The following is a 27,160-nucleotide window of genomic DNA, read 5'->3' as shown; positions in this document are numbered from 1 at the left end:
CATCCCAGTGTGAAAACATAACAGATTTATTGTAATGGAGGGAGTCCTTGATCGGCTGTAAGGAAAGACTTACAGTGCAGTTACACACTTCACAGTGTGGAAGTGCCTCTCACAATGTTTTCATCAAATCATGTCTGTATATACAGTACATGCTTTATAAATACTAAAGTGAAATGAAGCATAGAGTTGTAGTCATGAGGACGACCTCGCCGCAGCCGCTGCAGAGAGGTGTCTCTGCCCTTGACTCATTAAAAAATGAATAAAATCACAGAGGCATGAAAAGACAGACAGGTCATCTGTAATAATCAACAGTGTCTGAAAGGACAAACGTCCTTCATTGGACAATGAAAAAGTGATTGGCTGCGGAAACTAAGCTTGTGCTGCAGCATCAATATTATGCCTTCAAAAGCAGTGGGCCTATATAAATACATATACTATCAAATCTTTGTAATATTCAGTTATTGAAAAAGAAAGAAAATTAATTAAATTGAATTTGGGTTATTAACTAATTGATATAAATTAGGTATTGAATGATTCCTTCCCTCACCCTAATTTAACTTAATCCTAAACCTAACCTTAACTCTAACCTAACTTAATCCTAAACCTAAACCTTACCTTAACCCTAACCTCATCTTAAAGGTTCAGTGCGTAGAATTTGGTGACATCTAGTGGTGAAGTGTCATGTTGCAGCTGAATACCCCTCTGTGTGTTAGCCTTCAGTTGTCATAAAATCTCAAAGTTTGGACGACTGTAAAAAACATGGCAGCCTCCGTAGAGAGGAGCCGCTCCTGATGTAAATAAAGTATTTAAATATAAAGTGCCCATTTTAGGGTAAAGAAAACAACATGGCAAAAATTCATATGATCTTGGATTCAAGGTCAAGTCAACATTATGTGAATTTGTTGGTCTATTCAAGTCTTTTGGTTCATATAAATTAATACAGTTATTACAATTAAAACAGATTAATAATATGTTCCTGCTCAGATTATTGAATAATCTCCTCCTAGTAAAGTTCTGGCTTGTGTCAGCTGTGGAATTCCACCGGGACATCTCTGATGCTGTATGGTGAGCAGACATAAACACGAGCGGGTGTGAGCAGCTCTCTCCATGTAAGGATGTGGAGCTGCACACAGAGTCAGTGTGTGACACTCACAGTTATTCTGTCAAATCAGACAGATAAATAGACTGCTGTATTTACACAAGCTCCACCTCATCTTCCACATATTCTGTCTAGCTTTCTGGAGACTGAGCTGTCTTCCCTCAGTCCAGCAGACCATCATCCAATCAACAGCTGTCTCTCTGCAGTGCAGAGACGCACAGGCGCACTAGTGCGTCATTTGGGAATAAAACAGACGGCCCCCTCGACCAGGATCTGACCCTCACTCCCAGATCTCTGATACTTTGAGAATGCGATGATTATCTGGATTTTACATTCTCTGGAAATTGCCTGAACTTCCTGAGAGTCTGCAGTCTCAGCTTGGATTTTTACTTTCTAACGGTGTTTCCACGGTGAGTGCGCTTTATTCTAACTGTTACACGGCTTTAGTGCAGAGGATAATGTGTGTGACAAACACTGCTAAAGATATCATACTTTTCATCATCTGTTTGTCTCCTCTCCACATTAAAGCTGACTAGTGTGATGTTGGGAAATGAAGAGTAACATTATTTAGAGTTCTGTGTTGGATAGAACAGACCAGTCCTGTGGGTCTTAACATGGTTTGATGGGAGAAAGGCTGTTATATACAAGTAAAAAGTATTTGCTGCAACATTTAACATGTTCCACAATGACCATGTATAGTGTTATTATCGCACCACAGTTGTTTCTGTGTTGTTCATGACTAGAACTATTTTAAAGTTGTGGCTGGTCAGTTTTTGAATATTCTTTTGGATAATATATTCTGTACATTTGCCTCATATTTGAAAGCTCATATTGAGGTTCGTACCGGGCACAACCCCTCGAACACAACTACCGTCATGTATGTGAAATGGTTCAGTGGACATCAAGCAACGTTTTTATTTTTGTTACATATTTATTATAACTTGTAATTTATTGTAAATTCATTATTTACTCCGCAATTTACCAAATTATCAGAGACAATTCTCCTTAAGGTCCCAACAAACCAAAAAGAGCTGGTTAATTTGTCTTTTGCTTTCATGCACTAAAAGACGCATCTAAACGTGGAATCTTTACCTTCTCTTGGCACGTTTAAAATTTGTTTTAAATCAGTTTTCATAAAACAATGTAATGGGTTTTCCATAACAAATTTTTGCCAATGATCCCTGTGTTTATCCTGGGCTTTAGTCTAATCGCTGTGTTTTAGGATAGTTTTTTTGTGTGTGTATGTGTGTGTTATCTGTCCCAGCTTGTATTTATATTTGAATATTTTTATTTGAATGCTGCCCAGGACTGCCTGACTGATGAGATATTGTATCTCAATTGGAATTTCCTGGTTAGATAAAGGATAAATTATCTTTTGGATGTAAACTGTAAAGAAACTAGTAACTTTCTGAATAAATAAATGCAGTGGAGTAAAAAATACATACCTTCACTCTGAGATACAGGAGAGGAAAAGTAAAAAGTGACACATGAAATAGAAGACAAGGATATTTTCAAACCTTTACATTTCGTTGTGTCTATATTGAATGATGTACTTATTTATTAACTATCCCCTGTGCTGCTGTAACATGTGAAATTTCCTATTGTGGGACTTAACGGATCTTAAAGTACCATATATTATTGTATCGTTTCCTATCGTATCTTAACCTAAGGTATTGTATCTATATGTATCATATTGTATCTAAACATATTTTAAGGTATCGTATTGTATCTTGACTTATTGGATTAACGTAATATAAATGTATCATATATTAGCGAATCCTTACATATCATATCTTAAACATATCGTATTTTAACACAGCGTATCTATCTTCACATAACATAACTTAACTTAATGTATTATATCATAACTAATCTTATCTTATCCTAACTTATTATTCTTCATACTGAGTCTAACCGAACTTGACTTGACTTAACTTATCTTATTTAAAAAAACACAACTTCAGTAAATGGGTTTTCATTGTCCAACAGCTAAGCTCGTCTTGGATTTACTTTCCTGACCCGTCCCTTGTCTTCCTTATGTTCTGATGTCCTTGACAGGAGATCGTTTGGGAACCCTCTGCTGTGGACGAAGTTTTCACTAACCCGTCAGTTTAAGGTGATTTTAATTTTTTCTTTGTTAATGTTGGGTTAAGGGAATGTTTTGCATTTTGGGTACTCCTCAGCTGACTCTTATCAGTTCACACCAAACAGCTCAACTCACTCAATCCTTGACATAAAATAGCTTGGGGAACCCCCCGCCCTAGATTTTCAGCCTCACTTAACAGGTGGGATGCAACATTTTAAATATCGTGCTCTTTTTCCACAGCTTGGTTGCTCACTGACATTGTTTAAAACGGCGATAAACATTCCTCAACCCTGTGGAGACGCCTTCTGTGAAGACTCACTTGTTTGACAGCTATTTCCTGCATTCAAAGCGAGCTTCAGAGATAAAAGTGAAGCCTACAACAACTGTCCACTCCTCTCTGCCTTATGTTTTCTAGGGGTTGCAGCAAAAATGGGGATGATTTCAGGGTTCGTTTTTCTGTGCATGCTCCAAGCTGCGGTCCCTCAAGGTCTGACCCCTCATGGGCCCAGGCCGATTCCTGGGAGAGGGGACGACCCGGAGCCGACTCTACCTCCACCTGAGCCCACACCAAGACCTAAAGGTTGTGACAGTGAGTTCCCTCAACTGTTTTCCAACTCGAATCAAGTGTGATGATGGTGTGAATTTTCAGATTCAGACAACTTTGTTAATGTCATGTGAATAAAACTCATGAATAAAGAACACAAACTAGCCGCAGCATTCAGACATCAACATAAGCATGCGTGACAAGTGCAACAGATCAGCAGGTTACAAGAACAGAGGGGGAATATAGTCGTGCGCTCTCAGGAGCCAGGTGATAACAAAAGACATGAAATACAACATGATTACATAGAAATGCTTATATTTCAGTGACCAGCTTCGGCATTTAGTGGCCTTATGGCAGAGGGAGTGAAGGAGATTCGATTTCTTTTCCGTATAGGGCACTGAAGAGCGCCACCATCAGGTCATTACAGAGGATTCCCTTCAAAGTACATGGTCAGACTGACTAATAATTACTTTTGCTCTCTGGACCACTCGCTTCTTCCAGAGAGAGCACAAGTCTTTATGCCAGACTCTGGTCATCTTGGAGCAGCACTCAATGGTGGTAGAAGTATTCAGATCACTTACTAAATTAAAAGTAAAATCAACACACTGTAAAAAATACCCCATTGCAAGTAAATGTCCAGTAAGTCCCTGTAAGAGCTACATTGTCATATTACTGAGTTATTATCATTACTAATATATTAACATGAGCAGTACTTCAACAGCTGGTCAAGGTTAAGTGTATTTTGCTTTATGTATCTTTTAGTTGTTTAATCTATATCATTATAATGTATAAACAGATTATATGCTTTTATATGAAGAATATTAATCAGAAAAGTAAAGAGTAAAACATCTCCCTATGTGACTTTGTGGAGTTTAAATAAACTGACTCAATTAAAGTAAAAGTACCTCAAAGTCACATTTGAATCAGTGGTGGAAGAAGTATCTAGATAAAACATATATTACAGTTAAGTCTTGGATTGAAATACAAAAAGTAAAAAAGTATAATCAGGAGACTAAATGAACTTGTGGTAGACCGTCCCCTGTGAATGTTATATTATCATAAATATAATAAACAGATCATTTTACTGTTGCAATGGAGAAACATTTTTCACAGTGTGTTTGTCCAACCAATAGTCCAAACCTCAAATGCATCAAAAGTAAATTACAAATTATAATGTTTATTAGAAATATTGACAAGATTACATGGATGAGCAGTGATTCTTCATGTGAAAATAAAAAGTTCCAATGAAACGTTAGAACTTTGAAATAGCATTTGTGCCTAAAAATGACAAATATTAGAATAGTTGCTAATTCAAAGATTCTGCCTTATTTGTCTATGATATAGGATAGTTTGATTATATAAAGTTCTTCATATGTTTCGTCTGAGTGAACTTACAATTTGTGTCAAAGGCATCAGAACGTGGAGTTGTGATATTTACCGTCAAGTCGCTCTTCTCTCCTGCAGCAGGAATAATCGACTGTCCCATCAAGCTGTTCTTCACCATCGACACCTCAGAAACCATCGCCCTGCAGGAGTCGCCACCTGGTATCCTGGTGGAAAACATTAAAGAGTTCACCAAGATCTTTGCCCAGAGGCTCGCCGAAGAGGAGTACAAGGGCCAGATCCAGATCAGCTGGTCCATCGGAGGCCTGCATTTCTCCCAGACACAGGATGTCTTCAGCCAGTTCACCACCAGGGAGAACTTCATCAGGAACCTAGGCGGGATCAGTTACCTGGGAAAGGGCACCTACACCGACTGCGCCCTGAAAAACATGACCTACCAGATGACGCACCACTACTCAGGGTCGAATGCCGTGCTCTTCTCCGTGGTCATCACTGATGGCCACGTGACAGGTAATCCATGCGGGGGCATCAAGGAGATGGCCGAGAAGGCCCGAGAGAAAAAGATCCATATTTTCTCGGTGGCAGCATCCAGGAACATTGATGAAGTTGGGATGAGTGAGATCGCGGACTCTCCCTCTGAACTTTACCGTGATGACTACATCGCTGTGGACATTGTTGACGGGCGACCGAAGATAAAGACTGAATCCATCGATCGTATCATAAAAGTCATGGTGAAGTTTTTCTTTTTTCTTGTCCTGAATGCTTTTATTTTGATTCAGATTTCATGACAGTATCACTTTCAGGTACTTTTCACTTACTGCTCTCTTTTCTTTGTAGAAATATCAAGCGTATTTACAGGTAAGAAAGAAAAGCATTTAAAAATCTTTCACATCTCCCGTGTTTTCATGCATTACCACATTTTATATTATTATTTTCCTCATTGATCTTGTAGTGTTATGAACCTAAATGCATGGAGACTCCTGGGATCCATGGACCAACAGGGCCTCAAGGTCCAAAAGTGAGTAATGAAAAATAGAAAAATAAATAAATAAAACAAAACAAATGGTATATGTATGTATAATAAATATTGCTTTGTTTAAATGTTAATATTTCTTCTTATTTATAGGGTGTAAAAGGAGACAGAGGTTATGCTGGGCCAAAAGGGAGAAAAGGTCGACAGGTAGGTCGCAGTTTTGTTCAACTTCATAAACAAAGAATCTTTATAACATAAATGTTTTATTTTAATATCTACAGTGTTGTGATTTTAATGCTGAATATATATTTTCCATATTTCAGGGTGATGCTGGCATCGAGGGTCCAATCGGACGACCTGGTCCAAAGGTTTTCTCAGGCTGATGATTTCTTTTCGCACTACATAGGTTTCTAAGGTGTTGATTATCTTTTTGCAACAATAACACATGTGTCTGTGCTTCTGTTCAGGGAGAGATTGGGTTGATAGGTGATAAGGTGAGAGTTAAATCTTTATATTCCTGTTGTTTGGCTGATCCTTCAAACCGAAAGACATGTTATTTTGATTAATTGGTCTGTTTTACCTTCAGGGAGAAATCGGAGCAAGTGGAGCAAAGGTAAATGATGATTTTACGACGTTATGCTTCCATATACATTTTCTATATTATCTACTACATTGATTACTGGGAAGTGTATGTAATTTTGTGTCATCACTGACGTCCAAACACTCAGGGCGTGGCAGGACTATCTGGCAGGAATGGAACGGACGGCCAAAAGGTGAGTTTTCAAATGACAGTGTGAGATGTGCAGAACATCCATGACGCAGTTTTTCACTGATACTGATGTGATCGTCTCTGTGAAATCTTCAGGGTAAGATGGGACGAATTGGAGCTCCCGGTTGCAAAGGTGATTCAGGCGAAAAGGTGAGTCACCATCTTATACAAAACATTTTTTCACTAGTTACTCTCAAAGTGCTAATTTTCACCATTATGGAGAACAGCTGCAACACAGAGTAATTGAGACGAGGACGTTGTTTTTTCCTTTTGCATTTCGAGAGTGGGGGGGGGGGGGGGGGGGGGGGGGGTTTGAGTTTAAAGTGGAAATGTGAGCAACTGTTTAACATATTGGTTTAATGTGTAAAAAGAGTAAGAATTTCCTTGTTATTAAAATTCATCTACACATGGTATTTAGTATCGAGACAGTCATGTGTGCTAATGTTAGTAGTTTGATATATTCTTGACATTTTGTACTTTATTCTCAAAATACAAAAAACAACCTCTGTAGTCCATTATTTTTTTCTCATGGTTGACCCAAATACTCTTCCTTAATAATAATTGATAGCTCTAATCCTACTCTCATCATCGTTTTTTTTTTTATTAAAATAAATGAAGTTGCTGGTTGATTTTACAACCCACCATCAGCCACAGAGCTGTGACGATTGCTTCAATGGATTACTGTTGTTATGAATAAGTGTTTTCTTGTCTCTTACAGGGACCAGATGGCTACGCTGGAGAATTTGGTGACGCGGGGCCTCCTGGTGACGAGGGAGAAAGGGTCTGTATTAATTAAAGATAGAATCTTTTTTCTCCCTGAAGCAATCAAAAATAAAACATTCAGCAAAGCTTCGAATGGGCCATGTTAGGGCTCTGGAGGTGGCACACAGCAGATGGTGTTTTGTGGGTTTATCAGTCCAATACTTTGGTCCAGAGTAAAAAAAAAAACAGTACCTGAAAAGGACAAAAACCAGGAGGAAAATCCAAGTCCGGCCGTTTTAACTTTAGAATATAATGTAATATGTATAAAAGTTAAAAAAAACAGGGTGTTAAAGCCTTTATTCTTACTGTATGTGATGTCAAGTTTCTCATCTAGGATTTTTCAGGCTTTCAACAAATTCTTGACCTACAAGCACATGTGCAGTGATGCATGTCTGACCGCCCACACAGAACAGCGTTTTTTTGATATGACCCTTAACTTGCTGGCTTTTTAAGTTCAGTTTATAAAGAGATTCTTTCGAGTCTTCACATTCAATAGGTCTTAAGTCATGTATTTTTTATTTGATGTCCACAGGGAGACCTGGGCCGTCTTGGGAAGTCAGGCCCCCCTGGTCCTGATGGTGAACCAGGACCAAAGGTAACTTTCAAATTAAAACCTGACAGAAAGCATCATCCAAAAATTAAGGTTGTCTTTACTTTAAAAACAGAATCACTGGTCTGAGTCTTTGCTCTGCAGGGTGAAGGAGGGAATCCTGGACATCCAGGGCCACCAGGAGCAAATGGAACTCCGGTACCAAAGACATTTTTTATTCGTTGTTACAAATACTGTTGCTGCTACAAGGTATTTCTACAAAGCTCTGAAATAAAATTAATCTCCCACAGGGGCTTGAGGGCTCACCCGGACCTGAAGGCGAGGAGGTATCTGAAACACCTTTTATTTTATGGAGAAAAATAATATATATAAATATATTTGTCATAGTTATTTCAATTATTTTTAAATAAATGTTAACAGGGAAGAAGAGGAAACCCTGGAGCAAAGGGACTATCAGGAACTGATGGGCTTAGTGGAGAGAAGGTAAGTTCAGTGCTCTTGTATGTGTATTTTGCTAAATGTCATCTCTGTGTAATTGTTCCTTTTTGGATTGTGAGGAGTTTTAAAACCCACAGGGGAATTAGCAGGACATTCCACAGAATTTCATCTTAACTATGACTCCACTCACTGTTGTAAAAGTGACGTAAACTCTGAGAAATCACAGTGGATTCTGACTTAACCAGAGATTTCAACTGCATGAGACAAGTCCCACAAGTTTCAAATATCCCGACAGACTGCAGATCTTCCAGAGAAAGATCAGTAACACTCACAAGCCCAGAATTATTTTTTACTTCTGTGCTGATATAGGATATTTACTAACCAGATTGTGAGGCGTGTCCTGAAAAGCCTCTCAGTTCCTGTTTGTGTTTTGTATACATTAGCTGATGATTAATGTTGTGGTGCAAATCCTGACACGTTCATTTATTTTCGAGGGAGAACGAGGTCCGCAGGGAGGCAGAGGTCGGTCGGGGGAAGACGGACTGAAGGGCGCCAAGGTGAGGGGATCGAGCTGTGGGTGGATTTTGCTGGAAGCATGACTCAGCAGCTTCCCAAGAACTCAGCAAAGACATCTCACGCCTCCAGTACTGAAGTTATGTGTTGTTGAACTGGGTATCCAGACAAAATAGCCTGAGCTCAGTCTGTTATCAATAAAACACATGTTCCAGGGAAATTGTTCTTGTAAAAAAAATGTGTCCAGCACTATGTATTGCCCAATTCACATCTGCATTAAGTTATTCTGTCAGGGCTGGAGCGAAGGTGATGCCCCGTCATGATGTTTTTGTCTGTCACCCTCTCTCTTCCAGGGAGACCAAGGACTACAAGGGCCGAGGGGTCGTTCGGGAGAACCAGGGGCCACCGGAGCAAATGTGCGTTGTTAATCATCTACTTCTAATTGTTGCTCTTGTTCTGAGTGTATTCTTAACTAAATCTGCGTAAGAAACATACTGTAGACAAAACATCTCATCCTCTTTGCAGGGCACAAGGGGACATCCAGGAGATCCTGGACCAAGGGGGGACTCAGGAACCTCTGGACCAAAGGTGGGAAAAGAGTTCAACATTCGTGATCATCAAATTCTCCAAAAGAAATTGCAGTGTGGTCAATAAATACTTTTTTCTTTCTCTATGAAGGGAGACATGGGAAGACAAGGATTCAGCTATCCTGGAGCTAGAGGACCCACTGTATGGTTTTCTGTTTACCTCTTGATATTCCTTCATGTGGCTTTCAAGTCTTTATTTGAGTCTAAACTCTTCTCCAGGGAGACAGAGGTGATCTAGGGAACAAAGGACCCAGGGGAGGAAGAGGAGAATGTGGCGCCAAAGGACATCCTGGAAACAAAGGACTACACGGAGAGGCTGTAAGTCTGAAAAATCCAATTTATGTACAAGTAAATCAACAAACGTATGTAGTGAGAAAACAAAGACTTGTTTGAATTTATATGAAGAATAAAATTGTGATGTTACTGGACGTTACCAGCTGCGGCTTCTGATTTCAACACAAACCAAAGTCCCAACAGAAGAGATCTTGTGACACCAGCTGTTCTGGTGGAGTGTGATGTATCTTGATGTCTTTGTGTAACCCATAAGCAACATTAATATAGTATTGAGTTCAACAGAGGCCGAAATCCATTTAAAAACATAACTTCCATAGAAAATGTAGTTATAAAATAGTTGGTTAGTTCCAGTGAAAGATGTTTCTTCCCCAGGGAGAACCGGGTCAGACTGGTGAGCTAGGAGAGCGAGGACCCAGAGGAGAGCCAGGAACTGATGTAAGCAACAGCATATTCGCTCAACTAATTACTTGACCATCCATGCATATTTTGAGATTCAATTGCATTCGTCTCTTTGTGTGTGTGTGTGTGTGTGTGTGTGTGTGTGTGTGTGTGTGTGTGTGTGTGTGTGTGTGTGTGTGTGTGTGTGTGTCTGTGTGTGTGTGTAGGGGGACCCAGGACCAATGGGTGACCCTGGACTTACTGTGAGTAAACATTATGGCTTTGTTAATACTACATTATCTAAACTTTCCTGGTTGTATGGCGCCTAACTTGCATACCTGTCACTGCAGGACTGTGATGTCATGACTTACATCAGGGAGACATGCGGTTGTTGTGGTAAGCAAATACCATCACCACTGTGCACACATGCAGTGCGAGTGCTAAGTTAATGAATCAATCACAGCTTTGTTGTCAGTATCTTTCAATGTTGTAAATCCTGTTCGTTGTGTTTTGTCTCAGACTGTGAGAAGCACTGTGGCGCTCTGGACATTGTGTTTGTAATCGATAGCTCCGAGAGTGTTGGGATGACAAACTTCACCATGGAAAAGAACTTTGTTATCAACACCATCAACAGACTGGGCTCCATGGCCAACGACCCTGCGTCACCGACCGGTATGGCTGAGCAAAAGAAAGGAGCAAAGACGTCACCTGTATATCTGCAGACAGAGTTTCAAATGACACAAAGTAGAGTTTGCCATAAAAGATGAACAATTTCCAAAGATTGAATCACTTAATCCAACAATATTAGGAAAGGCACCTGCCTTGGCCCTGTACTCTTCATTAACACTGACTGTACAGTAATGACAAAGTACAGATTGTCACAGACTTATTTTCAGCCATCATGTTTAAACATTCTTTAAGTTCACTGAAAAATCATATAAAATAGAAATAGGTTCAGATGTTTTTACATAATCCTGCTGACAAACCAAACAACCAATAACCACAGACAGGGTTAAACAAATGATCTCCTTGGTGGAGGTAATAACTGCACACTGTAAACTCAGACTGACGGGAGCACAAAGTCAATACTTCAGAAAGCTAAAGACCCACAGAAATGAAATACCTGAACCCTCTCAGTAGTCAGTTAGAACTGAAGAAGCCTCTCGGATGAGAGGTGATGCGTCTTCAGGAAACACAAACAAGTCCAATTGCCTGTGTGCACTTGTACAACTCCTGAAGTTTTTTCACGGAATTAGTTACGCATTGTTAAAATTTAAGGGTAAATCTGAAATAATTTACTTGGAAATGCCCTGCCTGACATGTCGGCCTCTTCTAGGTACAAGAGTTGGAGTTGTACAGTTCAGTCACAACGGGACCTTTGAGGCCATTCATCTCGATGACCCAAACATAAACTCCATGTCTGCCTTCAAAACTGCGGTGAAGAATCTACAGTGGATTGCTGGGGGAACCTTCACACCATCCGCTCTCAAGTTTGCCTACGATACCCTCATCAAGGACAGCAAGAGAGCCAGAGCCAGAGTATCCGTGGTGGTGATCACAGATGGCCGCTTTGACCCGCGTGACGATGAGGATCTGCTGAATTACCTTTGTACTGACGCTAATGTGGTGGTGAATGCCATTGGAGTTGGTGACATCTTTAAAAAAGGGCAGGATAATGAGATCCTGGGGTCGATAGCATGCGGAAAGAAGGAACGGGTAACTGAGATGAGTCATTATGTCGACTTGGTGGCTGAATCCTTCATCCAAACAATGGAAACTGTGCTCTGTCCAGGTAAGCCTGTTCCACTACCCTCAGCAGGATGATGAAACTGGTCCCTCTCATTCATTTGGCTAACTCATGTCCATGTGATTTCCATTTCAGAGCCAGTCATTGTGTGCCCTGATCTCCCCTGCAAAAGTAGTAAGTGTTGTTCATGGTTTAAGTCTATGTTCAGTGTCTTCATGGAACGTACCTTTTTTCTTCTTCTTTTCTTTATAGAACCTGAAGTAGCCCAGTGTGTCGGACGGCCAGTAGATTTGGTGTTTCTACTCGATGGCTCAGAGCGCCTTGGGATGGAGAACTTCCGGCAAGTTCGTGAATTTGTGCAAAAAGTGTCAGAAAGACTAGGACTCGCCAAGGGCAAGGCTGATCGTATGCGAGCACGCTTGGCACTAATGGAGTTCGGCAGGGAGAATGAGAACCACATGGCCTTCCCTCTCACGCACGACCCTGCCGTCATCGCTGACGGCATCGCACGCTTGCCTTATCTGGATTCTTCCTCAACCGTGGGGCCTGCCATCATCCACGCCATCGACAACGTCTTGGGTAAAGGAAACGCTCGCAAGACACGGCGAAATGCAGAGGTTTCATTTGTTTTCATTACGGACGGCGTCACTGAAACCAACAACCTGGAGGAGGCGGTTAGTGCGATGCGTGGGGCACAGGTCGTCTCCACAGTGATAGCTACTGGAAGTGACGTTGACCAAAAAGTCCTAATGAAGCTGGCTATGGGTGACCAGGACGCCATCTTTAAAGGAAAGGACTTCTCTGACGTGTCCAAATCTGGGTTATTTGACCGTTTTATGCAGTGGGTATGTTAAAGAAAGACCATGCTCAGGTGACATGAATATCATGGCGGTGCTACTGCTGATAATCTAGCATCTTAAAGATGAGATACGTTAACTATGATTCTACTATGCACTGTACAATTTCCAAATGATTCAACTGTATTTATCCCCAGTATTTTGTTATACAAATACACAGTACGAGTTGAGCATTTTTCAAAGGTTAAACTTTACTGATCAAAGATAAACTAAATAATCCAAATAAAAAAGTTTGTTGGATGCTGTCAGAAGAAGTGATGACTTCTGTAACGTCATCAAGTTTCCTAATGCACATAAATCTTGACATTTAAAGCACTCACTGTATCCAATATTATTGCGTATTACAAAGGAATTACAAGACATTCATTAACTTGACAGAGGCTGACATTTCAGACTAAACATATCTAAACCCTCACCATGGTTTTTGTAAATTGTAAAGACAAGAGTAGCCTTTTATTATAGTACTAGTGTAAACTTTAGTTCTGTCAAATCCTCTTCTTTGCAGCATTGCATGCAGATACTCAACATCAGCAGTTGCAAAGTATCATCAAGTGGGAGGCAGAACAACGGACGGCTTAACTGGTTTGGGCTGGTCGGGATGAAAGATCGCATTCTTCTCATTTCTTCCTGCATGTCCGCTGCAGTCTCTCCCATTGCGTCTTACATCATGTCCAGCTGCACAGGAAGAGGGGAGAAACCAGAGAGTTTATATGAGGTCTCAATAGGATAGGAAACATTAGCAGATACCCACTGAGGCATATTCTGCAAATATATAGGAAATAGCTTTAACATGAGTTTGGGGTCCATCAGTTAAATATTTAAAACCTGAAAAGGGTTGTCACAGAAAAAGCCACACTGATACTCACCAAGTCATCAACATCTCCTGCGTCTTCAGCTGGTGGTGCAGCCGTCTCCTCTTTCTTTTCCTCTGCAACCAGAAACTTAGAACAAAGTACGAATCAGTCAGCAGGAATCATGTCTCAACATCATCTAACTTGAAAATGGTTCAATCGCTTGCTCCTCAACAGCTCACAGAGGTTAAAAGGGGAGTTTCTTTTTTTTAAAGTCACCTGATTCGCCTCGCTTTTGGACACAGTGCTTCCTTCAACCTCGTCCTTGCTGATCAGAGTTAAGGCATCTGTCAAACAGGAATAATCAAGTCCTGTAAACTGCTTCGGGACACTTGTGTTTCAGGGCATTTTTAAGCATCAGTCAGCACCCCGTTTTCGCGTTATTCACTTATTTTGCAAGAAACTCAAGAAACTTTGCAAACAATCCATTGCACCTCAAGGGAGAATGATTTGTGTGAGAATGAGAGGAATCCTGCAGCCGCGTGTAAAGAGGCTTATCATACCTTGAACAAGCAGGTCCCAGAAGACCTCGAGCCCTCTGTTTGGAATGCTCCTTTTCAAGGATTGGAGGTAGCTATTGTACAGATCAGCATTTCCAAGCTGAATTACGAAAGAGATGAAACATTTATAAGTCTCCTAAAAAGCTCACATCTACATGCAGGCAGATAAGCAAACTCGTATAAGAACTGGCTTCAGTTCAAATTGTGAGAAATAAAACAGACATGTCGTAATTTCCTCATGTTGAGTCACTTTGCGGTCTTTTATCTAAAGGTTATTTCAAAACACAGAGTAACCCCCACATCACCATGAATTTCACAAATGGAAGATAGTGAATGTTTATTTACCTTAACAGACTGCTCTCTAAAAGCCTGGATACAGGAGATGCTTTTCATGTAGTATTGTGTGTTCTTGTTGCTAAGCAACTGCTCTATCCTGTGAGTCAGTTGTTGACAGACTGGGAAGGACACAGGGGTCAGCACAACCAAACAGAGAGAAACACAAAAACACGGGATAAACGTGAGTCATGATGGTTTATAACAGAAGTAGGGGGAAAAAACTGTATCAGCCCAGTTCATGAGAAAATAAGAGAGTGACTGGAGCTCACCCTCTCCGAATGGAAGACTCTTCTTCTTGATCAGAGTGCAGAAGTCTCGGGCTGGATCAACACTTCCCACCTGGTGAAATAATTCATGTAATTCAACGCCGAGGTGAAATTGAAAATTTAAAGTGTGCCTGTTTAAACAAGTGGTGAAACACTTAATTTGAAAAAGCGGATTTTATAGGAAGCGGTTATCTATCCCTGAATCTTACAGAAGTAACAGAGCCTTCAGCAATGTCCGCCAGATTATACTCCTCCTCCTCTTCTTCGTCTCCTTTCACTTTCTTGGCGTCCAGCTCATCTGCACTATAAATCACAGGGAGGTCAGTTAGAACACAGGACACATTTTCAGAAACTAATATTTTTGTAAAGAGAAAAACCTCAACCCCACATGCAATCAGTGTTATAATCAAAGTGACAAACAGCCTTGTCCGTGACATTTAGAGACCACACTGAATCAAACGTACTCTTTGCCAAAAATCTGAGCACTTGTCTTCAGCTTCTTTTTCTTCTCCACTTCTGTGAGAGGAAACTTCTTCTTCATCTCCTCCAGTGGAACTTGGCAGCGTTCGCTGATGACCTCAGGGAGCTCGAGAGCAGCCTTCAACCACGGCTCTATTGGAGGAAGAGGGGTACCAGGGCTTACTCCTCGGTGATGCAGGCACTGAAAGAAGGTTTGGTCAAGGGAGTGAGACAGGATATAACAGCTGCTAGCTGGTGAAGCTCTAGTCAGGCAGTTAAAGGCCATTTTTTCTTCCCCCTGACTTTTAACAGGTTTAACAGACAACAGTGTTGTCTGTATGAAAAACAAACTGTGATGCTGTACCTGGAAGTGCCTCTGGAATGCAGGGTTGGGAATGTGGTGGGGCTTGAACAGGTCCTTTTTCTCTCCATTCTTGTCCTCCTCAACCAACATCATGGAGTCAATGAGAGAGTCCACAGCCGACAGCTGAGTGTCTGTAGAAATCACATGTCAGTCAACAGTCCAGTCTATTAACACATCTCTCACTGCAGTCTTCAGATGTATGTACCTCTTAACACAGATACACAGTGCGAGTGATGCATACCACGGAAAGACCCAGCAAATATCACAGCCAGCAGGAGTGATGCAGTACATGACGACATTCTGATCACATTTACTTAGTGTCTGAATGTTATTTTCAGTTATACTAATACGACATATCAAAGGGAAATGTACTTTTCACTCCACAACGTTTATATGACAGCTGACTCCAAGTTACTTTTCAGTTCTAGATTTTATATAAACAACATGTATATCATCAGTACATAAAATGTTATTATAAATATAATTATGCATTAAAGTGAATGGGAAAGTGGCCTCAGACTTTTTAACAAATTTATTGGCATATCTAGTTATTTTACTTTTAATACCTAAAAGTAAAAGTTTTCCTGCCAAGACTTGTGTACTTTTAAATAAGTCCAACTTTGAATACTGGACATCTCCTTATAATGGTGTTTTTTTACTGTTTTGCTGTACTCGTACTTATAATTAAGCAGAAACTTTTTTGGTTTGCATTTCTGAATCTGTGTCAGATGTAGCCGAGCAAAGTAACAGCAGTTGCGTGTCAACATGATGTTGTGTGCCATCTACAGGCAACAAAAGTAGTGTGATAATACTGCAGCAGCTTTCACTTCCTGTGCCTGTGGGGGGGAAACATGAATGTGCTTACACAAGCAGGTCTGAACAGCTGTTGTGGAGGACTAGTACGAAAAATGATTTACAACGGCTGTGAGGATGAACCATTAATAACCATGAAGTCCCCCATGATGTGTAACACTGACGGTAAATGTGAAGCAACAGGTTCAACGACGTGAAGAAACGGTACCTGACGGTGTGAACTTTTTGTTGTTTTCAAGTGAAGGGAATGTAAACTGTCTGAGGTCTTCTGCGAAGGGCATCTGGAAGTACATCAGACACTATGGAGGGCGGGAGATGGAACGTTATTTAACACAGACTCAGTGAATTAACTTGAAAGCAGCATGTGTAGGAGTCTGGTATCTCACCTGATAGTCCTGCTTAATATAAGGGAACGCTGCCCCGATTTGAGGGTTGCAGCGACGGTCATAGGCATAACGCACAATGGCCACCATTTTGAGTTCATCCAGCGCCCGGATGACGGCCGACAGCGCCACTCCTGCATGCTGTTAAGAAAGCGTAGAAATAGACACAATCACGACATCATCAACATTGTAGTCACAAGCAGTACATCCAGTTCTCTGTGTTCTCACCTCATCATCCCTGCCAGCAAAAATCTTGAGGACCTGATTTCCCATGAACTGATGATGACGTACCTGCGGCATGCAGACGGTAAAAAAGAAACCAAATGTTAAGAAAAATAACCAGCTCAAGTTTAGACCACATTTGTTTTACTTGAATACTTTTTAAGATGTCATGTTCAATCACACTAATGTAAAAAAGAAAATACCATGCTCTGCTTGGCGAAGCCTAGAACAGCAAAGCATTTCCCATCATGCTTGTACTTCATCTGGTCTTGATCCACTTTGGAGAAGGGAACAATGTCACTTCCATAACGAAAACCTGTGAACAGAAAAGAAGTGAATTCAAATAATGAATTACTTCAGTGTGTGATGTCACTGTGGTGAAACAACAACATGAGCGTGTGGCAAAGTCCCCTGCAACTGCAGGTCTCCCAACACCAGCCGGACATAGATCTCTTATTAACAGAAAACTATACATCAAACATAAATTCCATGAATCAAAACTAAATCCGCCCTGCTTCTCTCATGCACATTGACGATTGCCGGTGGCAGCTCTCTGTCTGTCTCTCTGTGGCAGAGGTGGTCGGCTGAGCGACCTCCGCAGAGCACACGGATGTCAAACAACTTCCTCACCTTGAATGGTGTCATCCTTTTGCACCTCAGTCTCGTTGTCATCATCCAGACAGTAGACAGTCTCTCGCTTCACGTCATCTTTCTGGTTGGTTTGAGCATCAACTGTAAACCATATCTTCTTCAGCTTCTCTTCTGTCACCTGATGTGCATGACAGGTAGTATTTGAGGATGAGGAAAACCTTGGCTTCACTGGCAAGGCTGTGTGACTTATATTGATGAGCTATCATCTGTTTTTATAATGAACCATATGGTGAATTTGTCCAGCACTGTTTTTTGTTGTGAGGGTTTCACAAACTGATTTGTTTTTAAAACAAAAACAACTAGAATTGCACTCAGTAGAGCACATACCTCTGCCAAAGCAGAACAGTCCCCTTAAATTCAATTAAGCCTTATACCTAAGGCCACATTACGATTCTCAGAGGCTGAAAAAAGCCTTCACCCTTTATGAAACCACATTTCAGTCCCCAGTTGTGCCAGATTTTTTTCCATCAAGATCCATGAATTATTCTCTGCGAAAAAGAATAATGAATTTCCTGGATCCGCCTTTTTGTCTGAATAATTGATCCAGTTCTCAAGTTCTTTCTTGGCCCATGTCTCATCCTTCCACCAAGTTTCGTGGAAATGAGTTCAGTAGTGCTGACATACAAATGGACAGGGGAGAAAAACATATTAATCCAGTACACTTAAACTTACTGCTTTGTATCCTACAATACGGATCGACAGGGAGCTGCCGATTGTCAGCTGACAGGGCCAGGCCATTGGTCTCCTCTCGATACGCTTGAACATAGACAGCTGCTCGATTGCATTCCTACAACAAGAGAAAACCCCACTGAAACCAAACTCACAATACTAACAACATATATATGTCTGTGTGTGTATATGTATAGAAGTACCCATGTGATTCAGAAAAAGAAATTAACATGCAGTGTTAAATAAGAGTTTTCTGACCTGAATGTATAAACTTCCTCCAGGCCCTCATCTTCATCCAGATTCAACATGATGTGTTTCATTATGTCAAGGCTATTCTTCTGTTCCCTGGACAGACCTTTGCCAGTACCTGGGTGACCAGGACCTGTGCTGTCCTCATCCACTCCTCCACCTCCCTCCTTGTCATGGTCCTTCACAGGGAAAGGCAGACTGGCAAAGCAAATGATCACAATCAAAGCCAGATTAAAGAACATAAATGGCATACGGTTTCACAAGAGTGACCAAATGTCAGGAAGTCAGCCTGAACTTCCCAAGATATCCATTTAACGTCGAAAGCTTTGATAAGAAAACACATTTTATCCAGAGTGACTTCTGATAGGTGTACATGAAGTTTTAGGCCAATCAAGACAAAGGTATCGATGTTTGAAGATCTAAAATAAACTAAAATATCAAACAAAATACAATTTGTGCCGTGTGCCATTTTAAAACAGAAAACATATATCAGCAGGATGGACTATTTGCCTCAAATAGTCTGATTGTATCACACACAGTAATTAATATTAATTTGGGAATTACACTTTGTTAATACAGTAAGTTTGAACCTTACAAGAACTGTAAAGTGATGCCAGCTTTTTTCAGATTTTCTATAATTGCATCCACGTTGTCTGCACTGGCTTGGGAGTTGAGGTCAGTCAGGAAGACGATGTTGAGACGATCAAACTTCTTCCCACTGAAAAGAAAAACCAAAACATAACCTCAGTCACACTGATGAACAACCAGAAGTGAGTTATGAGAGACAGGCGGCTTCTTACTCAGTTTCTGTCTGAAGGAGATCCATGCAGACAACAAGAGCATCAAGCCCTGGTGAACAGTAGTTAAGGATTCATTTTACTGTAGCAACTCTGAAGCAAACCTTTTTAGGGTTCATCTGCAAAAACACAGGAATTAGATCAATGTGTTTAGGCTAAAACAGGGTGTCGCAAATGAACTCTCAACGATATTGTCCAGTCAAATGTTTATATATTTTTGCTGTGGTAAATATTATCAATAGAAAGTCCTCTCCTTTAAGCCTTCAACTGACATGACCAAAGTCCTTCACTTAGGTCATATATAGTATTGACTTACAAATCTTCCTTGTTGAGTATGGCTAGAAAAGTGAACTGTGAAATTATTATTTCATGTAGCACAGCAAGAAAAGAACAATATCTTTAAAAGCCTCCATCATAGGACGTGTCAACTAAAACAAAATATCAATATTTATCTTGTTGGAACACATTTTCTGGCTAACCCTAACGACTGATGAAATACTATTGGATAAAATAACCAAACCAAAGTGCCTGAAAATGAGAGAAATATTAGCTTTGGTGTCACAAAAAACATAAAACAAAAAGCACCTTGAAGTGACTGCTATAAAAGTAATCTCAAAGTCCCATCCAAAATTGTCATTTGTTTTCTTATCTTGAAAAGGATACAATCCGCATGCTGACTCTCTGGAATGACCTGTTTCTCAATTTCCTCCAGTAGTTCAAAACCGGCTACCATGAGGTGGCGGTAGATGGTGATGTGCTGGTACTGGTCGTCCTGGTGCAGAGGGTTTTGGGTGGAATCTGTGCCAAACAGGACTAAAGCCACTTCATCCTTAGTCTCAGCAAAAACCTGTCGGAAGAAAAAAGATGTGTCAACTTAATTTGTATAAAAAATGATGGGGTAATTTTGGTTCAATAAGTATTTCCATAGATGTGTAAATGTACCTGACGCTGGACAAACTTCTGGACAATTTTTTTGGCCAGTTCAAAGGGAGTCGCTTCACCCGGGGCAGAGTTGGACGTGGAGAAGCCCACGTCCATGCACAGCACCAGAGCCGACTGCAAAACAACAAACACTTTGTTAATACAGAGCAGGTTTTAACTCAAGGCGACTTTGCCTCAGCACCTTAGAGGGGACACAGACAAGAAAACATTTGAATGTTTATGTTAACGGTCATTTATTCTAGAACGGACTGAGAGCAGGTTTATCCAAAAATGCAATCGGAGATAATAACTGTAACATTTATTTTAAGTGTAAATATGCTCCTGAGTGAAGAACATACAAATATTTTACAAATCTGAGGCAGATCAAAAAAGTGTTGTACCTCCTCACTGTGCCTGAGATGAGATGAGATAAGATAAACTTTATTGATCCCACAATAAAGTGGTATAAAGCAGCAGAGAGTTAGAATGAGGTAGAGAAGAGAACACATGAAAGTATAAAACTGAATAAATTAGGCAGTAGAATAGTAATATAAAAAATAATTTAAATAAAAATAGACATTACGAAAACAACTTTTACTGCGGCCAGAAAAATGAATTGTAGAAAAATGTACTGTAGTAAAAAATGTAGTGAAGTGCAGTGGCGCGATGATTGTAAGAGGTTGTATATTGTAACTTAACAAAATGTATGAAATATTGAAATACACGTATACACATATAAACTGTTATAAGTATATAGGCAGGTATGGTATAAAATATAAATTTACCTGCCTTTATACATATAACACAATGTATTTTGATACATGCCCAACATTCAGTTCATGAAGATGTAGCTTCAGTCTCAACATGTCGCTCACTCGTTCAATGGAGCTACAAACCTCTTATTTAACACACTACCGTCCCCTCGCTGTGTTTTTGAAGGGGCGTTAAACACATTGAAGGAATAGACTAAATAGTTCAGGTCTTAGAGAAACGTCAGAAAACAGTAACTTACTTTCGATCCTGCCATTTCTTCCCTCTTCTGAGTGTGGTGTGTCACCGTGTTATGGCTCCGGGGAGAAACTGTGCGCGGCCCAAACGAGGTTCTTGGTTTGCGGTGAGAATCGTTCCGCAGTATTCTCCAGCCGTCGATACGCTCGATTCCTCAACGTAAACCCGCAAAATACCTGCTCGTACAACATGTGGATGTTTCTGTGGACATGTGGGGCTTCGAGCTGCAGGAATACCGTAATGATAAGATGTACACAGTCTGTGGATGTAGGTCACACGCCCTCCAGCGTTTCACATGGCACTTCGCACAGACTCATCGACTGACTGACTGTGGCCACACATATTGAGGTCAAACCAAAATACTGATACACACATAAATACACGAAAAGGCACATTTTAATAATAAGTTAAAAAAAAACTAAATAAAATAATAATCATAGTAAAGAACAATCGTCAATGTGGATCATGATAAGTAATGAAACAAAATGAAAATAATCAAATAATAATGAAATATATTAGATAAGAGTAATAAAGATTTGTTTAAAAAGTATTATATTGATCGATAGATATACAAATTACTCACCCCCCTAAAATGTAAAATGTTTAATTTATTGGATTTTTATATGTATTGCATTTTCACATTTTCTGTAAGTTTTCTTTTCCTCCATAAACTGCCAGGAATAAATTTACTCCCGGGAAATAATGAAACCCTGGAATCATCAGAAAACACTAACTGGGGATCTGAACCGGACCTCACTTTAAACCTAAAATGTTCCAACATTCGTTTAACAGAGTGTAACAGGACCGTGCAAGTTGTGAGCTTGTCAGCTTCTGCATTGGCACACCAGTTAATAAAGTGTCAGGACTAGAGGAAAGAATTGTTGATATTTCTTTTCCAAAGGTTCTCCACTAGTAGTTGTCTGTTTGTGATGATTCCAATGGCTCCGAGACAGATGAAAGCAATAATAAATAAACAGTAAGTACGCTGAAAAATAAACAATCGAATCAAAGCAATTTCACTATTAAAAAAGGAACGACTTAACACATGTCAGTAACCTACTCAAATAATACATAATCATCAAAAGAGGTTTCACTCACTGCAGCACTGAAAGAGGAGGTTGAGTAGAGGCTCAAATCCAGCCCACTAAAAGGCTTAGAAATGGAGTCCTACTTTCCTGGGACTGAACAGGAAGTAAGGCTCTCAGCTATATTAGTGGTGCTTTTCTCTAACTGACTGTATTTTGTACACTGCTGACCTTGCATTAGAGCATATGGATTTGTTTTCCCAGGGTGCTGATAATCAGATCTCAAAGTGCACATAACTAAGCCTCTGTGTGCACCATGCAGGCACATTTGCTGACTTGTCTCTGTAAGAGTGAATCTATGGAACCGAGGAAAATAATGAGCTGCTGTGTGTGTTGCTCTGCAAATAAATGAAGAAATGAGCACACAGTTGCCATGTAAATGATACAACACTTTATTTCATTTGTGTGATTTTTTTTATTTTGCATCATGAGAATTCACAACATGTAACGTGAAATACAGATTCAATCCACAACCACTGACTCGTGTTTTTAACCTGTAAGAAAGTCAAATTAAACCCTCCCAGGTGTAATTATAAGCATTTGAATCAACAAATATTTAAACCATCTCATCCCTTTAATTGGCTTGTATCTCATCGAGTCAGTAATAGCTGTTGGCAGTTCATGTACTTCAAAGTGCGTAAGAGAAAAAATATAAAAGTAGCTTGCTACAAGAATTCCAGAAATGTACTAGACTTAAATATCTAAAATAAATTAAAGCAACATTTAAAATGTGTCTGTAATGAAATAGGACAGGAATTGTCAGGTAGAAAAATTACAGAAAACATTTTACTCGTGTGTGTGGACCACAGTTGTGAAGACAACACAAGTAGTATCGGCCCAAATCCAGGCCGATTACAAACATCTTTTTTTGATAGTGCCTCAAACACATGAAAACATGACATTGGAAAAAAACTAAATTACACCAAAGAAATGCTTTGTCAGCTTGTTCTGACTATGGCTTCCTCCATTTCTCCCGATCTCAGATTTTTTGTTTGTGTGCCACAAGTAGCCATCAAGCACAGAGCACACAGCACGATGCACATCGCAGCTTCATTACCCTATAACTGGAGAAACCAACCAGTACTCACATGTTAGAAGGCCAAGTTTGATGTGTTTCAGTTTGTTTGGTGACATCATTTAAGCATAATATCATAAGGAATAACATAAAGTTTTACATCTTCAGTGTTTTTAACAAGAAAAGTAGAGGAAATCCAGCGTTGCTCTTTAAAAACTAGATGGAGTCCCTTAAAAAACCTTGCCCATCTTCAGTCACTTACTGTTTTAGTCTAGTAATCCTAGTAATTTACAGTGTTGACCATAACTCAGTTATATGCATATTTCCAATCAAAATAGCAATTAAGCAAATTTCAATAGTAACTGACACACATTCAACTTGGATCTGTGACCCTGAGGTGCCCAATTTTCCCAGTTGGTGTTCCAGCCTTTTTCCAACTATAACTTCATGGATTGAACTGAGCATATAAAATGTGGCCTTCGATTGCACAGCACAGCACAGTGATCACATGCATATAATTACACATATTTACAGATGAAGTGAAATGATCTAACTTGCAAGTTTGCAGTAACTCCTGTATCAGCTCAAACTTCCTTTGAGGTGCATTGCTGTTCTGTGATTATTTGAGGTTAATTAGTGATCTGAGGGAGCTGTGACCATTACATGTACGTAAAAAAAAGACCAATGATAACCACTCCCATGCTCAGAGCTTAATGATTTAACAATAGTTTCTGTAACAATAGTTCAGCCCCTGAGGACAGTTCAGGCAGTGTTCAATAAATAATAATTTCCACTTTAAAGCCCGGTGGAGTCGCTAAAAATACTTTCCTGTTCTTCAGGAGCTTTCAGCAAAATCTCAATAAGTCAAGAAGGTTGACCTTGAGATGATGCTTTCATCAAACTGCTTCCATTGTCAGAAATGAGCCTTTAAGCTCAAATTTCTTTGATTAACTTTAAATTTCTGGCACTTGTTTGTCCTTCGTTACTGAACCAAACTCACGTGTTGAATTTCAGTCAAATTAGTAAAAGCACCTGCAACTTTGACGCCGTCCTCACTATGTGCCTTGGACCTCGGCGTCACCCTGTTTCACACTGATGATGTCTGGGCGAGTTCACTGGGGGCCTTGCTCTGCAGGGTGCCAGAAACGGTGTCAGAGTCGAGCAGCTCCACTATGCTGTAGGGGGAACAGTCCTCCAGTCCCAGCTTCCCACAGGCCCAGCCGCAGAAGCCCTTCTCAAAGTCTCGCACCACCTGCCACCATTCACTGAAGGCCCAGGACACCTGCACCACGGCGGAGTAGAGAGCCAGAGACAACGCCACAGGCATGATGAGCATGGGGTAGAAGATGATGAGGAAGGGGCATATCGTAATCTTGTGCCAGAATGTCCGCTCCTCGTTGTACACGAGGAAGACGTTGTACCAGGTGAGCGTGCCGTAGTAGAAGGAGGTGATGAAGGAGAGGAGGAAAACCACAGGGGCGCAGGAGATGCTCCACAGCACAACGTGGGGTCCCTGACACACACTTAATTTGCAGGTGCATTTGGAGCCTTCCCCAGCCTCACACTCTGCATCGAGGCGTTCCTTCGACTTGGCCAGATCTCTGAGTTCCTTCTCTGTCAAAGTGACATGTATGTCCACCACCTGACCCTTCTTCTTGCCCCGGGTGATGGTGCCTGTCAGGGTCACGTAACGGCTGTCTGGAGGAAGGCTCCAGCCTCCACCTGTTTAGATATAATCCAGATTAGGACCATGGACAATTTGCCTGCAGTACTCAAAAATGCCTGTACAGTTTACCTAAGTAATAATAATTTCATTTGATGTAATATAATCCAATTAATAGTACGGTCACACTTTAAGTGCATCATTTTAGGATTATCCCTCCTTTGTTTTGTTCAGACGCTTGGTGTATATCGATTTGATTACATGACCAAAAATGTACAATAAAACGTCTTTTTACTTCAGTGATAGAACATATAAATTTAGCTTCATGATATTAACACAATACAACACCTGTCTCACCATCACTTGTGGGCGTGCAGAGGAATTTAGCTCCCTCCTCTGCGCTCCTCTCTGCTCCCTCCTCGCTGCCTGGGTCCTCTCCAGGCACCGTCTCCATGTCAGAGCGGTACACAATAATGGACTCTGGACGCATGTCTCTCTTCTTCCTCCTCTTCCTCCTTATAGAGGGTCCCGCTTCTCCATCGTCCACATGGTTCCCCGATGCGTCTGACCTCAAGGAGATCAACTGGGGGCTGCCCTCTCCTTCGGTCTGAGACTCCTCTACCTGTGTCATCCCCTCGCCTGACCCACTAAAGACTCTAAAGCTATACCTTCTGCTGGGTTGTATGTGGAGACTAGTGAAGTCTGGAGCAGCACAAACGACATCCACCCATTTTGTCAAAAGTTTTTAATCTAAGAAAACAGAGGGAGAGAGAATGATATTAAAAGGTGGTGACAGTCAGAATAATCCTGCATGTACATTGAGTTTGCATGGCCCAGATCCTGGTCAGTCGGTGCTGATGACTAATACCCACCCCAGGACACATCATTATTATTATTATTATTATTATCATTATTATTCTTAATGATCGCATGGCATTGAAACACCTGAACACAGAGATCAAAAAGCACCAGATGGATGACAAACAAAGCGTGATGGATTTCCCTTAAACTGGGGGGTTGTCTCTCTTTTGCATGACAGCGCAATGATACTCTCGTGGAAATGCATCGCCTCCTCCTGTCCTCCTCTTTGCAGACATGATGACACGAGAGCTGCACACTCCGCACACAGGTCGAGCCCTTTTTTTTGTATTTCTTAAATCAATGCTTTATATAATAAGACACACGAGGGACCGAGCCCTGACAATGCAACCCCTTCTTCCCACAGCTGATCCCCTCCCATTTAAATCCCACCCATGTCCGCTCTTTGTCTGCAGACGGGCAGCCGGCGGACAACACGCACAGGAACCAGAGCTGCAGCTTAAAATGTGATCTTACCTGAAGCAGAGAGGACGAGCAGCGGGGAGATGGAGTGAGAGCAGCGAGGATAAATCAGCGAGTTTCTGTGACACATCGCAGGAGCAGAAGCATCGCAGCGCCGAGTTCTCTCCGATACAGATGCGCTACGCAAAATGATTTGAAGAATAGCACTAAACCCGCCCCTCGAACCGCTGTCGCACCAATCCTGCCTCAGCCATCCCACCGTCATGTGAACAGGAACCCGCCATGTCTGCTCCACATGATGATTCAAGCAGCCCCCATTCTAATAAAAATCATTTTAAAATAAAACCATAACTCCTTTTAAAAATAGAACCATATAAGCTTATGGAATCATTTTATCAAAGATTTCTTTATTTTATTTTACAGGTTACAGCAGTATCATATATGGCCTCAATTCAGAATCAGAACAGGGTTTTATTGCCAAGCAGGTTTACACATACATGTTTGTGCAATAAAAAATATAGAAAATGTAAAAATAGGAAACAAAAATACTATAAGCAAAAAATAAATAAATACTATAAGCAAATAAAATATACTATAAGCGGAAGGGATTGTGCAAAATGTACAGTTATCGTTATGTGTAAAGTGTCAAAGTGTCACAGTCACAGGCAGGGACATCAGTGCAGTTG

At 40.7% G+C, this 27,160-nt stretch overlaps 3 protein-coding genes across 8 annotated transcripts; 1 reads left to right on the top strand and 2 right to left on the bottom strand.

Moving 5' to 3' along the window:
* The first annotated feature begins 1,265 nt into the window (after nt 1-1,265).
* LOC117755437 (collagen alpha-2(VI) chain-like) lies at nt 1,266-13,256 on the top strand. Of its 5 annotated transcripts, none has more exons than XM_034575246.1 (28): nt 1,266-1,509; nt 3,601-3,765; nt 5,197-5,804; nt 5,911-5,931; nt 6,026-6,091; nt 6,200-6,253; nt 6,370-6,414; nt 6,514-6,540; nt 6,633-6,659; nt 6,775-6,819; nt 6,912-6,965; nt 7,534-7,596; nt 8,110-8,172; nt 8,272-8,325; nt 8,418-8,453; nt 8,548-8,610; nt 9,060-9,122; nt 9,432-9,494; nt 9,604-9,666; nt 9,757-9,807; nt 9,885-9,983; nt 10,332-10,394; nt 10,565-10,600; nt 10,688-10,733; nt 10,857-11,009; nt 11,674-12,129; nt 12,220-12,258; nt 12,337-12,938. In XM_034575246.1, the coding sequence occupies exons 2-28, from the start codon at nt 3,615-3,617 to the stop codon at nt 12,936-12,938; spliced, it is 3,111 nt and encodes a 1,036-aa protein (XP_034431137.1). In that variant the 5' UTR covers nt 1,266-1,509; nt 3,601-3,614. The 5 variants fall into 5 exon arrangements, with proteins under 5 accessions (XP_034431137.1, XP_034431136.1, XP_034431135.1 ...); XM_034575245.1 differs by having other exon boundaries at nt 5,194-5,804; XM_034575244.1 differs by having other exon boundaries at nt 1,267-1,509; nt 3,601-3,774.
* xrcc5 (X-ray repair complementing defective repair in Chinese hamster cells 5) lies at nt 13,113-21,684 on the bottom strand. The gene is made up of 21 exons (XM_034575252.1): nt 21,435-21,684; nt 20,444-20,557; nt 20,165-20,348; nt 19,505-19,553; nt 19,300-19,422; nt 18,714-18,902; nt 18,459-18,573; nt 17,766-17,904; nt 17,339-17,451; nt 17,142-17,204; nt 16,917-17,054; nt 16,739-16,829; nt 15,718-15,848; nt 15,359-15,555; nt 15,104-15,197; nt 14,898-14,967; nt 14,638-14,747; nt 14,296-14,392; nt 14,012-14,079; nt 13,808-13,882; nt 13,113-13,616 (listed from the first exon to the last, which is right to left on the bottom strand). The coding sequence occupies exons 1-21, from the start codon at nt 21,447-21,449 to the stop codon at nt 13,602-13,604; spliced, it is 2,190 nt and encodes a 729-aa protein (XP_034431143.1). The 5' UTR covers nt 21,450-21,684; the 3' UTR covers nt 13,113-13,601.
* A 1,372-nt stretch (nt 21,685-23,056) lies between these two features.
* tmem169b (transmembrane protein 169b) lies at nt 23,057-26,701 on the bottom strand. Of its 2 annotated transcripts, XR_004612592.1 has the most exons (4): nt 26,529-26,701; nt 25,551-25,943; nt 24,545-25,252; nt 23,057-24,428 (listed from the first exon to the last, which is right to left on the bottom strand). XR_004612592.1 is itself a non-coding variant. In XM_034575256.1 (3 exons), the coding sequence occupies exons 2-3, from the start codon at nt 25,822-25,824 to the stop codon at nt 24,618-24,620; spliced, it is 909 nt and encodes a 302-aa protein (XP_034431147.1). In that variant the 5' UTR covers nt 25,825-25,943; nt 26,529-26,701; the 3' UTR covers nt 23,057-24,617. The 2 variants fall into 2 exon arrangements, 1 of the variants encoding a protein (XP_034431147.1); XM_034575256.1 differs by having other exon boundaries at nt 23,057-25,252.
* Between the last annotated feature and the right edge of the window lie 459 nt (nt 26,702-27,160).

Source organism: Hippoglossus hippoglossus, chromosome 21 (genome assembly GCF_009819705.1).
Source record: "Hippoglossus hippoglossus isolate fHipHip1 chromosome 21, fHipHip1.pri, whole genome shotgun sequence".
Lineage (NCBI taxonomy): Eukaryota > Metazoa > Chordata > Actinopteri > Pleuronectiformes > Pleuronectidae > Hippoglossus > Hippoglossus hippoglossus.
This window is presented reverse-complemented; position numbering and strand designations above follow the sequence as displayed.

What these genes read in the sequence shown, in the direction of transcription:
- LOC117755437 (XM_034575242.1), top strand. Translation starts at nt 3,615, where the DNA reads ATGGGGATGATTTCAGGGTTCGTTTTTCTGTGCATGCTCCAAGCTGCG. An exon ending in AAGGGAGAAAAGGTCGACAG is followed by an intron (nt 6,254 to 6,369) that starts GTAGGTCGCAGT and finishes TCCATATTTCAG; the next exon opens with GGTGATGCTGGCATCGAGGG. An exon ending in GGAAACTGTGCTCTGTCCAG is followed by an intron (nt 12,130 to 12,219) that starts GTAAGCCTGTTC and finishes TTTCCATTTCAG; the next exon opens with AGCCAGTCATTGTGTGCCCT.
- xrcc5 (XM_034575252.1), bottom strand. An exon ending in GCTTCGCCAAGCAGAGCATG is followed by an intron (nt 17,205 to 17,338) that starts GTATTTTCTTTT and finishes TGCATGCCGCAG; the next exon opens with GTACGTCATCATCAGTTCAT. An exon ending in CTGGGACCTGCTTGTTCAAG is followed by an intron (nt 14,080 to 14,295) that starts GTATGATAAGCC and finishes CCTGTTTGACAG; the next exon opens with ATGCCTTAACTCTGATCAGC.
- tmem169b (XM_034575256.1), bottom strand. Translation starts at nt 25,824, where the DNA reads ATGACACAGGTAGAGGAGTCTCAGACCGAAGGAGAGGGCAGCCCCCAG. An exon ending in CTGCACGCCCACAAGTGATG is followed by an intron (nt 25,253 to 25,550) that starts GTGAGACAGGTG and finishes ATATCTAAACAG; the next exon opens with GTGGAGGCTGGAGCCTTCCT.